Source organism: Myotis yumanensis, unplaced genomic scaffold (assembly GCF_028538775.1).
Source record: "Myotis yumanensis isolate MYYU_CA2020_CCGP unplaced genomic scaffold, mMyoYum1.0.hap1 SCAF_1, whole genome shotgun sequence".
NCBI classification, from domain to species: Eukaryota; Metazoa; Chordata; class Mammalia; order Chiroptera; family Vespertilionidae; genus Myotis; species Myotis yumanensis.
In genome coordinates, this window is record NW_027223752.1 from 42,203,797 (window position 1) to 42,216,941 (window position 13,145).

At 43.0% G+C, this 13,145-nt stretch overlaps 1 protein-coding gene across 2 annotated transcripts in view; it reads right to left on the minus strand.

Annotated features, from left to right (window-relative positions):
• ARID4A (AT-rich interaction domain 4A) overlaps positions 1-13,145 on the minus strand; it is a 69,960-nt gene that overhangs the window by 25,644 nt on the left and 31,171 nt on the right. For both annotated transcript variants that reach the window (XM_070419092.1, XM_070419090.1), the window contains exons 12-15: positions 2,559-2,631; positions 1,529-1,623; positions 1,313-1,410; positions 558-789 (exon numbers count right to left, since the gene is read on the minus strand). In XM_070419092.1, the coding sequence (XP_070275193.1) occupies positions 558-789; positions 1,313-1,410; positions 1,529-1,623; positions 2,559-2,631 (498 nt within the window). The remainder of the gene's footprint in view (positions 1-557; positions 790-1,312; positions 1,411-1,528; positions 1,624-2,558; positions 2,632-13,145) is intronic.

A 13,145-nucleotide genomic window follows, 5' to 3' on the forward strand; every position in this document is an offset into this window, starting at 1 on the left:
ATACTAAACAGAATAAATGTTACATATAAAAAGAGCAACGTCAGAGGGAATGTGCAATGAATATTTGGGATTGACCTTAAATGAGAATGACTTGCACAAACAAAAACAGAAAATAATAGGAGAGCCCTAACCGGTTTGGCTCAGTGGATAGAGCGTCGGCCTGCGGACTGAAGGGTCCCTTGTTCGATTCCAGTCAAGGGCATGTACCTTGGTTGCGGGCATATCCCCGGTAGGGGGTGTGCGGGAGGCAGCTGATCGATGTTTCTCTCTCATCGATGTTTCTAACTCTCTATCCCTCTCCCCTCCTCTCTGTAAAAAAATCAGTAAAATATATTAAAAAAAACATTATAAAAACAACAGGAGAAATGATTTCTCAGGTAGAAGAGATAATATGTGATATATTTAGAGAAAGGTAGCTAGATTAGCCTGGCTAAAACATAACTAAATACTAGAAAGTAAATTAGGTTCATTAAAATATTTTTGTATGTGTCTGAAAATGTCCATAATAAAAAATGTTAAGTAATTTTTAAAATAAACCAGATAGCTTAAGTACTTACCCGTGGAGATTTTAATTCTATTTCTTCTCTTTCACTTTCACTGTTTGAATCAATATTTTCCTCGGGTTCACTCTTTACTTCTACTAAAGGCATTTCTTGGTCTAGTTTTAGAGCCTCTTCCATTGATTCGTCTAAGTCTTTTTTTTCCTCTTTTACTTTTGGTTCATGGTGGTGAATAGTTCTGAACTGGATATTTGCAGAACGGCAGTACTCTTCAAAACCATAAAGATACCTAAACAAACAGTATTTCCCTCTGATAAATCTTAATCTTTACATTTAACTTGAATACTATATTATTAAACACACATTTTTAAAAAGTAACACTCAAGCCTTTGTTTTTTTAAAGTACTTTTTCTATGTTACTAAATTATTGGTGTTTTAAGAAGAATTATAAACAGAAACATTGATCATAAAATTCCTAAAAAATATAAGCTTGTGATAACTGAACATAGCTATTGGAGTTTTGATCTGAAAGTTATTCACACAAAAGATTGAGCTCCATAACATGCACCATCATTTCAGACGATAAATGCTGCTTGCATCCCTGATTTTGGAAAGGAAATTAGGACAACACAAAAAAATGGAGCACAGCAGACTTGGTGCACTGAAATAATTTTCAATCACAAGTATCTATTAACCTAAACCTTTTTATACACTTTCTCCAACTTTAATATTCTTATTTAATTGTTAACCAAATAAATGGAAAATATTCCCTGTAACTATGTATTCTTTGATGAATAAACGATACTACTTACTTTCGATATGCAGTTTTTACATTGTAGGAAGCAGCTGAATTCAAAATAGGAATGCCAAGGTCCATATAAATTTGCTTCCATACAGCACCACTATCAATCTGGAAAATTAAGTTTTTATTTGTTAACATTTGCAAAGGGAGATCATCTTTACTTACCTAAAGTACATATAACAGTGAAACATTAGATAATTTAACTTTTCATTACTTCCTTACTTACATTGTCACATCCACCCTGATGATAAACCAGTCTAAAGAGTTTGAAGAGATTGAGATCTTTATAGCCCAAAACAGGTGGTTTGTTGATTGGAGTACCTATTTTTTTATAGAGGGTAGAAATAATGTTTAATCAAATGGAAAAAAACTAAGCTAAAAAAAGCTATCAATTTCTAATTTCTCAAATTTCATTAATCAGTGGATATATTTAAAAACCTTAATCTTTTAAGTTATATAAGACAACACAAAATATTCAGTATATTCTTGGGGTAGTCCTTAGATTTACCTCCACAAATAATAAAATCACCTCTCTAACTACCACTGAATTGGGTAAAACTAAATTAACCTTAGGACTACAAGGTGTAGCCAATAGTGTTGTTGGTTCAAAAAGCCTGGGCAAGAATACACACAATGCAAAGGGTACATTTTAGGCCATGGTTTCATTTTCTCTATTTTAACACAAATGTTAAGACTGTTAGCAGTAATCTCCAGGATGATTTCTGAAGGCCACTGGGGATGTGCAGGACAATTTATCTAAGGGTTTCTCAGAACTAATGTAATGTCAAGAAGTATGATTATTTCTGAGGGTTCTATTTCTTCTAACTCTAAAGCTTTCATTTTTTTCTAACTTCTAAATAGAAATCCTATTCTATTAGATAGGAACTGTTCTCCTATTATGTTTAATTTGTTGAGACCAAGGATCAGGCTAGTTTACTTGCCACAAAGACAGTATTAGTTAATTAATGGTATGTAGGTTAACATTATGACTGCTAACTTTCTATTACTGAAATATTATATGTTTTGGTTTTACAAGTCCCAAGGAAACTAAACTTAATTGTACCAAAACTATTTTTCTATATATTTCTGGTCAAAATAGATATGAACATTATTTTTATTCCAAGTACTTAATTACTTTCAGGTATTGCTTTAAATCCAAATCGATATACCCATAATTCTAACTAAAACAATGCATAAACCTAGAATCTAAAAGTGTAAAAGAAATGACTACTTTCAATGAATGAGCATGAAAGTACCTCTGTCTTCCATAAACTTATAAAGCTGTTGGAGGAAGTTGTCCCTCTCTTCAGGATCAAGTTCTTCCTCAGGCTGTAAAGGTAAAATATACAAATATGTAGAACAATGAGTAGGATGAGATACATTACTTCTTTTCTGGTTGTTTTGTGAACTTAATGTAAGGGGATAAAATTTTAATGAAGCTGGAAATACGAATTTCCTCAAAATCCTACAATGCCAGATTTTAAGTCATATTTTGATAGAGCTGATTTGATGCAACTGTCAAAATATCATTATCTACACCCCCCAAAAAAGAATTAATTTAAAAAATATCAATCTCTACCCTTATCACTCTAACCCTATCCTTGAGTATCACCATAAGGACTAAGATTAGCCAGGAGAAAAAGGCACAATAATGAAATGGGCTGAGAGTGTTTTCATCTCACTTGGTTTTTTTTTTTTAATCCATTAAAATACCATGTGGCCTGTACAAATATATTGATAGATGAGCACACTAATGACGAATGTATTTATTATAAAAACAACCCACACACAAAAATTGAAATTTTGTTATTGTTGAATGAATATAACCCAAAGGTTGCAAAGTCACATGGCAAAATTTTTTTTGTTTGGAAGTATCATATTTGAAAAAACTTTAAATGCCTTGCCCTGGTCAGGTGGCTCAGTTGATTGGAGCATCGTCCTATGCAACAAAAGGTCTCGGTTCCATCATCCATCGGGATGCTTACAGAAGGCAACAGATTGATGTTTCTCTTTCATATCCATGTTCCTCTCTCTCTCTCTCTCCCTCTCTCTCTCTCTCATCAATAAAAACATATCCTTGGGTGATAAAAACATAATTTTAAGCCTTTAAATGAGTCATATAAATTCTGTTTGTCCCAGACTCTACCATTCCCTCTTTTATCACACTAGCCTGCTTTTCTCATTTGCCTGGCATCTGTATTGACTTTGCGACCCTGAAAATAAGACAATAAAAATTTTCTTAGGAAAGAAAACTAGATAAATAATTGCTCATTTGCCGGGAGCCGGTCCATCCTTGCTGCTTGACACAGTCGCTGCAGAGAAGAAACATCTGCACAGCATATGTTTCAAGGGACCTGGCATATATGGCATACTGTTCTTATGTTTGCTCCCCTTCTTGGCGCTATGTGTTTTAACCAAGGTCACCTCTCCGAGAAAGGTTGTTTCCCCAGGTAGGAATTTTTCCCTGAAGTTAGGGAGGGAATAAAACCCCTTAACTTCCAGGCGGGTAGTTAATCACTTTAACTAAGAACAATCACTCTTAAGCTACATAATCTTTACTCCCTGGAAAAAGAAACGCCCCAACCTTTGGAATAGAAATCGACAGGATTAAGATCAACTGGTATAAATACAGATGTAACAAGACAACAAGAGACAGAACCTAGGGACAGAACCTAGGGAGAGAACATGGCTACAGAATCTGGCGGGAGAACCTTGCTATGCTGATCAACTGAACGCTGCCTCCATGTCATTCCTTCTTCACCAACTCCGTCCACACCTTTGGGGACCCCTGGACCTGCTGGGGTTGGACCCCAGCACTCATTTATTGGGAGATGGGGTAGAGGAACGAATGGAAACATTCATGTAAAAGCAACTATTTCTACAAATACCTATTTAAGTGTGACTTTTTACTAATTATACAAATTAATGATGTTATCCTATGCAGCCTAGGTTTTTGGCTCTAGTAAAACAACTGGTTATGGGTTTCAATAAAATATTCCCTTTTCAGATAGGCTACTTGTAAACTAATATTTGGGAACATTCTTATTTAAAATTCATTCATAATGATTTATAAATTGGGTACTTTCAGTTTTATCAAATATAAAGAAACTTTAGTCAAAATTCTACTAAGTCTCAAAACTTAGCAATTCACAAAGTTAATAGGAGTCATTACTAAATGCTCAAATCAACAATGGCAGTTCTTAATATAATATTGTATGTCAACTGTAATTGAAAGATAAATTTTTGTTTTGTTTTGTTAATCCTCACCTCAGAATATTTTTTCCATTTTTTTTTTTTTAGAGAGAGTGGGAGGGGAGAGAGAAACATTGATGTGAGAGAGACACATTGACTGGTTGCCTCCCACACATGCCCAGATGGGGCCAGGAATCGAAACTGCATGTACCCAGGTACATGCCCTTGACCAGGAAGTGAAACTGCAACGCAACCCTTTGGTACTTGGGCTGACACTCTATCCATTGAGCAACACCGGCCAGGGTGAAAAGTAAATTTTACAAAAGAAATATATATACAAAAAAAAAGTGTTCTTTTCCCCATGTGAATTAAAACATCTTGCTTTTGCAAGGTAATTAATACAACTGCCTATCAGGGAAAACACTTTGTCTGACACTGTGCTGTACACCTGAAACTAATCAAAATAATACTGAATGTTAACTGTAATGGGGCGGTGGGGGGGGGGAGGGGGGGGAACCTTCCAATGAGTTAACTCAAGGGAAAAAGGAATCTAGTAGCTCAAGAATCATTTCATATGTTAATTTTAAGGACTTGCAGTATGGGGGGGGGGGGGAACAAAAAGACTATGCCATACTGGCTCTATGCTTTCCTTGGGCCTTGTAATCTCCTCAGGCTAACAACTCATTTCCAGTATTTAGGATCATACAGAATTTAAATAAGACCATCTTATCCTATCTAATAATAGAGAAACATGGTAATTAGCCATACCTCCGCTACCCTTCCCATTGGCTAATCAGGGCGATATGCAAATTAACTGCCAACCAAGATGGCGGCCGGCAGCCAGGCAGCTTGAAGCTAACAGGAGGCTTGCTTGCTTCAGTGACGAGGAAGCCAAGGTTCTCTGCCTGCGGCTGCCGGCCTCTGAGCTTGCAGTTTGAAACATTGTTACAAATATAGAAGCTAAACAAAACCCCAGAAACCTGCTTTCAGCCAGCCGGGATCTCAGAGCTGGAGTTGAAACAGTGTTTCGATTATAGAACCCAAACAAACCAGATACCTGCTTTCAGCAGCCGAGGCCTAAGAGCTGGAGCCAAGCCTCAGAGCTAAAGCTGGCCCAGAAAAAAAAAAAAAAAAAAAACGAAAAAAAGGACAGGTTGGGAGCTTCAGTCACCCGCCAGCCTGCAAACAGCCCTCAGCCCCTCACCCAGACTGGCCAGGCATCCCAGTGGGGACCCCCACCCTGAAGGGGGTGTGACCAGATGCAAACAGCCATCATTCCCTCATCCAGGCTGGCCAGGCACCCAAGTGGGGACCCCCACCCTGATCTAGGACACCCTTCAGGGCAAACCAGCTGGCCCCCACCCGTGCACCAGGCCTCTATCCTATATAGTAAAAGGGTTATAGGCCTCCCAGTACCGGGATCAGCGTGACAGGAGCAGCGACCAAACCCCCTGATCGCCCTGCAGCTCTGTGTGTGACAGGGGGCGGGGCCACAACCTCCCTATCCGCCCTGCTCTGTTCGTGACAGGGGAAGGCGCCCCAACCCCCTGATCAGCCCTGCTCTGTGCCTGATAGGGGGGAGCTCCCCAACCCCCTGATCACCCTGCGGCTCTGTGTGTGACAGGGTGCAGCGCCCTAACCCCCTGACTGGCCCTGCTCTGTGTGTGACAGGGTTTGGCGCCCCCCCCCCCCCCCCCCCAAAGGCCCTGCTCTGTGTGTGACGGGGTAGAGCCATAACCTCCCCATCAGCCCTGCCCTGAGTGTGACAGTGGCAGCGCCCCAACCCCCTGATCGGCCCTGCTCTGTGGGTGACAGAGGGCAGTGCCCCAACCCCCTGATCGGCCCTGCTCTGTGCTTAACAGGGGGGAGCTCCCCAACCCCCTGATCAACCCTGCTCTGTGCGTGACAGGGGGTGGCGCCGCAACCTCCCCATCGACCCTGGCTTGAGTGTGACAGAGGGCGGTGCCCCAACCCCCAATCAGCTCTACCCTGAGCATGACTAGGGGTGGCATCGCAACCTCCTGATCCGCCCTGCTCTGTCCATGACAGGGGGCGGTGCCCCAACTCCCCAATCGGCCCTGCTCTGAGCACGACCAGGGGCTGCACCTAGGGATTGGGCCTGCCCTCTGCCACCCGGGAGCAGGCCTAAGCCAGCAGGTCGTTATCTCCCGAGGGGTCCCAGACTGCGAGAGGGCACAGGCCGGGCTGTGGGACCCCCTCCCTCTCCCCCGAGTGCACAAATTTTTGTGCACCGGGCCTCTAGTCTATATATATAAAACCCTAATATGCAAATAGACCGAACGGCGGAATAACTGAACAACCAGTCGCTATGACATAACGCTGATCACCAGGGGGCATGCGTGGAATATGGCGGGCATCGGCAGAATGTGAAACAAGGTGGGTGTCGGCTGTGGCGGGATGGTGGAGCCAAGTGAGCCAGACCAAGGTGGGGCGCCAGTTGCTGTCATCGGGGTGAGACTCTGGTGGTTACTGAAAATTCTTTGCTCCCATGCACCACGGTCTCACCTGGCGCTCATACCCACGGCCAGCGCTGGAGCTGCCGCTTGCACCTGCTGCTGGCACCCAGCGCCAGCCCTGATTGCTTGGCTGCCGGCCCTGATTGCCCCTCAGGGCTTCTCCACCTCCCCCTGCTCCTGAGGGGTGATCAGGGCAGCAGCCGCCACTTGCACCTGCTGCTGGCACGGGTTCCAATCACTCTGTGCCATCAGCGGGTACAAGCAGGGCTGGCACTGTCAGCGGATGGGAGTGGAGGCAGCAGGAGCAGGGTTGTCAGCAGACAGGGAACCAGGGGCCATGGCAGGAGGGGCTGGGCAGGGACATGGAGGATGGGCCGAGACCCGCCCCTGTGCCCACTGCAGCCTTGCAACCCACAGTTTCTTTAAAGGTGCTCAAATTCATGCACTGGGCCCCTAGTCCAGCATATGTAAAAGCAATTTTTTAAAAAGGCACTAATTTGAAATCAAAGTTTCTTACAAAACAAGTAAACAAAACAAAGCCATCAATTGCAGATTAGGTATTTATTAAGGTTGTATCAACCACTTCATAAATTCTTAATTATTGAGAATACCAGAGACCCAGTGCATGAAATTCATGCATGGGAGCAGGGGCCCTTCAGCCCAGCCTGCACGCTCTTGCAATCCGGGACCCCTCGGGGGATGTCCGACTGCCGGTTTAGGCCCGCTTGATCAGGCCTAAACCGGCAGACGGATATCCCTCTCGCAATCTGGGACTGCTGGCTCCTAACCGCTTGCCTGCCCGACTCACCCCTAACCACTCTACCTGCCTGCCTCATCACCATTAACCACTCTGCCAGCCTGATCGCCACTAACTGCTCACCTGCCTGCCTGATCACCCCTAAACACTCTGCCTGCCTGCCTGCCTGATCGCCCCTAACCGCCTTTGCCTTGGCCAAGCTGCCGCAGCTTCGTCCAGAAGGTCATTCAGCTGTCCAGTCTAATTAGCATATTATGCTTTTATTATTATAGATAGAAATTTTTTTTAGACCTAGCCGGTTTGGCTCAGTAGATAGAGCATTGACCTGTGGACTGAAGGGTTTCAGGGTCAATCCGAACAAGGGCATGTACCTCAACTGCAGGCTTGATCCCTGGCCCTGATCAGGACGCAAGCAGGAGACAATCGATGTGTCTCTCTCACATCGATGTTTCTCTCTCTCTGTCTCTCCCACTCCCATCCACTCTCAATGGAAAAATATCCTTGGGTGAGGATTGATAAAACCAAAATAAGAATATTTGTATTTTAAAACTATAGGCCCAGTGCACGGATTTGTGCACAGGAGTGCGGGGTTTCCTCAGCCTGGCTTGCGCCCTCTTGCAATCCAGGACCCCTCGAGGGATGTCTGACTGCCGGTTTAGGCCCTAACCACTCTGCCTGCCTGCCTGTCCTGCGGGGATTGGGCCTGAACCAGCAGTCGGACATCCCCCGAGGGATGCAGCAGTGTGCCAGGTGCCAGATGGCTAGGGAGGTGCCCAAGCAGGGGCGTGTGCCGTGCCACTCGCACTCATCCTGGCCCGCTGCACTTGCTGCCACTGCTGCTTGGTAGCGCTGCTGTGGAGTTGGGAGAGGCTCCCACCACCGCAGCTGCACTCGCCAGCTGTGAGCCTGGCTTCTGGCTGAGTAGCACTCCCCGTGTGGGAGCGCACTGACCACCAGGGGGCAACTCCTGCGTTGAGCATCTGCCCCCTGGTGGTCAGTGCATGTCATAGCGACTGGTCATGCCAGTCATTTGGTTTTAAGGGTCACTTAGGCACGCATGCATGCGCGCGCGCGCGCGCGCACACACACACACACACACACACACACACATACTAGAGGCTCAGTGCACAAAATTCATACACTGGGTGGGTGGGGGAGGTTCCTCAGCCCAGTCTGTGCCCTTTAGCAGTTCGGGACATCCCTCTCACAGTCCAGGACCCCTCGCTCCTTACCGCCCATCTGCTCACTGCTCCTTACTGCTCATCTTGCTGCTCCTTAGCACTACCACAGAGGTGGGAGAGGCTCCCGCCACCGCCGCTGCGCTCACCAGCCGTAAGCCCGGCTTCTGGCTGAGCAATGCTCCCCATGTGGGAGCACAGTGACCACCAAGGGGCAGCAGCTCCTGTGTTAAGTGTCTGCCCTCTGGTGGTCAGCGTGCATCATAGTGACTGGTCAATCTGGTCGTTCCGCCATAATAGTCACTTAGGCTTTTATTATATAGATATATAGAAGGTATGTTTTTATTGATTCGAGAGAGAGAGAGAAGGGGAGAGGAAGAGAGAAACATTGATGAGAGAGAAAAATCAACATCGATCTGCTGCCTCCTGCTTGGGATGGAGCCTGCAATCCAAGCATGTGCCCTGACCTGGAATTGAACAGTGACTTCCTAGTACATAAGTCGACACTCAACCACTGAGCCACACCAGCTGGGCAATAACACAGTTTTACAGGTAAAAATTAGTGAATTAAATACATGATTTAGAAGTCAGTGGATGTCAACGTCCAAAAATGTATTAAGTTCCATAAGAAACCATGGCCATAAACTTTTAGGTACAATTATCAGGTGTAAAAACAAGATGTAAATGAATAATTTTACTTACAAACAAATGCCTGCTTGAAATGAAATTTACTTTCCACACAAAGGAGATGAAGCTATTAACAAAGTTTTAAAGTTACCTGTCTTTGCAAAAATTAAAATTGCTTATTCTCTTACAAGCAATTTGCCCCAAACTGTTTTTGAAATTAGCTGTGTTGTTAGTCACCTTGAAGTAGACTACATATGCTAGGAATCATCTCGAACTAGAAGAATCTGCCTTCATGGCTTCTGCTTGGGGGCTCATATTTGCTATAGCATCTCTCTCCTCGTTGGTAGGGGTTTTAGAGTGGGAGAGGGTTGTAATGATGGGAGGTAGAGAGTACACCAGACTACTGATGAGCCCTCTTCTCTTCATTCAGTCAAACATGTGAAGAGTAATTATGCTCCCAGTAAAATGGCAGGGAAGGGGGTTAAGGATATAGAAGAGATATGGCCAGGATCATCATTCCAAGAAATTTACAATTTCAGTTGGCATCAGTATATACTACTGAAGATTACAGATAGTTGTGTTCTCTATTTATCTACAATACTAGATGATGAATTTTCTAGATTATGAATTTTCTAGATTATGAAGATTTTCTGTATCTTCAAATTCAGTTCAAACATCTATTGATGGTGACCATGAGTCAGGGAATACACAAAAGTACTGTGACTAGATGAGAAAACAGGCTACCTTCTACTTTGCCCCTGAGTCTGGCAAGGAGTGTCAAAATGTAAAAAAAAAAATTCAATTCAATACAATGTGATATATGTTGTAAAATATTTAAAGGAATACATGAGGGGATGAATGATTCTGCTGGGGATGGACTGATGGTGGTAACATTAGGAAAAGCCTCCAAATGTGAAGAGCAGACAGCCTAGGAGCCAGAGGCAAACAGCATAAACCCGAGGCTGGCAAAGGCAGACTGTGATTAGGAAAAGACTTTGTGATGATATATGCTAGAGAATCAGAACTGCATACTCTGGGTAGCTGTGAGGTCTGAGAGAGCTAAACAGGAATTAGGTCACATTTGTGTTTTTAAAAGTTCTTTGCCAAGAATGAGTTTGATGACTGGAAGGGAAAGGCAAGCTAATATAGCAGTCCACAAGGAGGAGGATCAATGCTGAATTAGTCTTGCCACCTGATGATGGAAAGGTGACCCCTCCCCTGAAGGAAAGAGAGAGGAATACATACTGATATTTTTTTAGTTTAAGTCTAAGTTAAGTTACTCATAGTGGTAGTCCTCAAAGTTCCAACACATTGTAAATGATCAGTAAGTTGTATGATGCTACAAACATGCCTATTTTACCCACAATTTATCACCAGTGACTGACATTTAGGTTAGACACTTTATTGTTATATGAATGAAAATGACATCTGTGAAAATGAACTGAGGAGGAGATTTTCTTCAATTGTTCCACATTCACTGAGTTTCAGGGCTAACATTAATGATAATATAAATGTAACAGGAGTCAGAGAATAGAGAGAAAAGCAAGAATGGCTGAGGATGTTAAGTCACAGGTGGTTGTGGCATAAATCACTTGCTAGTATTTACTTCATTCTTTTCCCAAATACATTAATGACAATAATGAATGATTATTCACTCACAAAAGGCACAAATTCCAGTGAAGGATGAACTTTCAGCATTTTCTTGGAATGGGAGATGAACACATTTTGTTATTTATTTTTTAATAATACCTTATTTTTGCTGAGCTATTAACTTACTTAGCTAGTAACTCTACTCTTCAGAACACAAATTAGGAAGGTGAACAGAAAGTGTCCAAATTGTCCAAATACTTTAGTAAAAGAAGATACACTTTACACAAAGCCCCTCAGACAGATATAACTTATACACAGTTCTACTGAGTAGGTCAGGGTAGTTTCTTAGCACATAACAGATTAGGAAAGGATATAGTTGAACTTGATCTTTGTAGTTTCCCTGTGCTGTATATTGTATGTGAAGTACACATCTTTTGTTGATGGATATCTCACCTCTCATGAACCCCTACAGCTATCCTTAATAAGTTATTAAATTATTATACAACACCCTCCTCCTTTTTTGTTTTTGTATTCTAGTACACTATGCTTATTTCTCAATACCAAAATACTGTTTCTGCCCTGACCGGTTTGGCTCAGTGGATAGAACATCAGCCTGCGGACTGAAGGGTCCCAGGTTCAATTCCAGTCAAGGGCATGAACCTTGGTTGCGGGCACATCCCCAGTAGGGAGTGTGCGGGAGGCAGCTGAATCTATGTTTCTCTCGTCGATGTTTCTAACTCTCTATCCCTCTCCCTTTCCCTTTCTCTCTGTAAAAAATCAATAAAATTGCCGAAACCGGTTTGGCTCAGTGGATAGAGCGTCGGCCTGCGGACTCAAGGGTCCCGGGTTCGATTCCGGTCAAGGGCATGGACCTGGGTTGCGGGCACATCTCCAGTAGGGGGTGTGCAGGAGGCAGCTGGTCGATGTTTCTCTCTCATCGATGTTTCTAACTCTCTATCTCTCTTCCTTCCTCTCTGTGAAAAATCAATAAAAAATATATATAAAAAAAAAAAATCAATAAAATATATTTTTAAAAAAATACTGTTTCTGTGAATTAACGTTATTTTGGACAACAGTAGCTTTGTTTACCCTTCATGCTGCTGTCTACAGCACCTCTTCTGCTCCTCTCTATTAGCTCCCCTTCTCACCCCACCCCTGGAACTCCATCACACATTCTCTCAACTTCTCAGTTCTTATAACCCCTTAATCTCTCTGCCATGCCCCACTACTTAAAAAAAAAAAAAAAAAAAAAAAAAAAGAGGCTGAGCTTGGATTCCTCTAAAGTGGGCAAATCCCTCTATTAGGGAAATGAGGATATTAAGACAACACCCTAAAAGCTCCACTCTGGGGAGCTAAGCACGGCAAGAAGTACAGCTCTGAGGACACCTGTGGGCTGGAAGAGTAACATAAAAGCAACGGTAATACCAGTAGCTGCTTGCTTTTTTGAGTACATTTTAAATTTGAAACATGAAATAACCTCACTGATTTTTTTTTAATGTTTTTTGTTGTTGTTAGTATGTTTTTATTGCTTTCAGAGAGGAAGGGAGAGGGAGAGAGATAGAAACATTAATGAAGAGGGAGAATCACTGATCGGCTACCTCCTGCACGCCCCACATTAGGGATCAAGCTGGCAACCCGGGCATGTGCCCTTGACCGGAATCGATCTCGGGACCCTTCAGTCCGCAGGCCGACGCTCTGTCCACTGAGCCACATCAGCCAGGGCAACCTCACTGATTTTTAAAAAAACTAAAATAAATCCAGAACAACTTACTAAGGTTAATGCACATAACATTTATAAGTCATATTCAACCACTGTACTTTAGCCAGAGCTCTCTTTGTTCCATTGGATCCTTTAAATCATATCTATAGTTTATTGTTTTCTGAGTTTTTAAAACTTTCATTTTACTTTCCTATTAAATATGAATAAAGCAAACGGGAAGTACAAAGGTGATACTCAATGTAATACACCTGACAACAAGCAGCTTCTGAGCAACACATACTAGTAAGAGGTAGTGAGGGGAT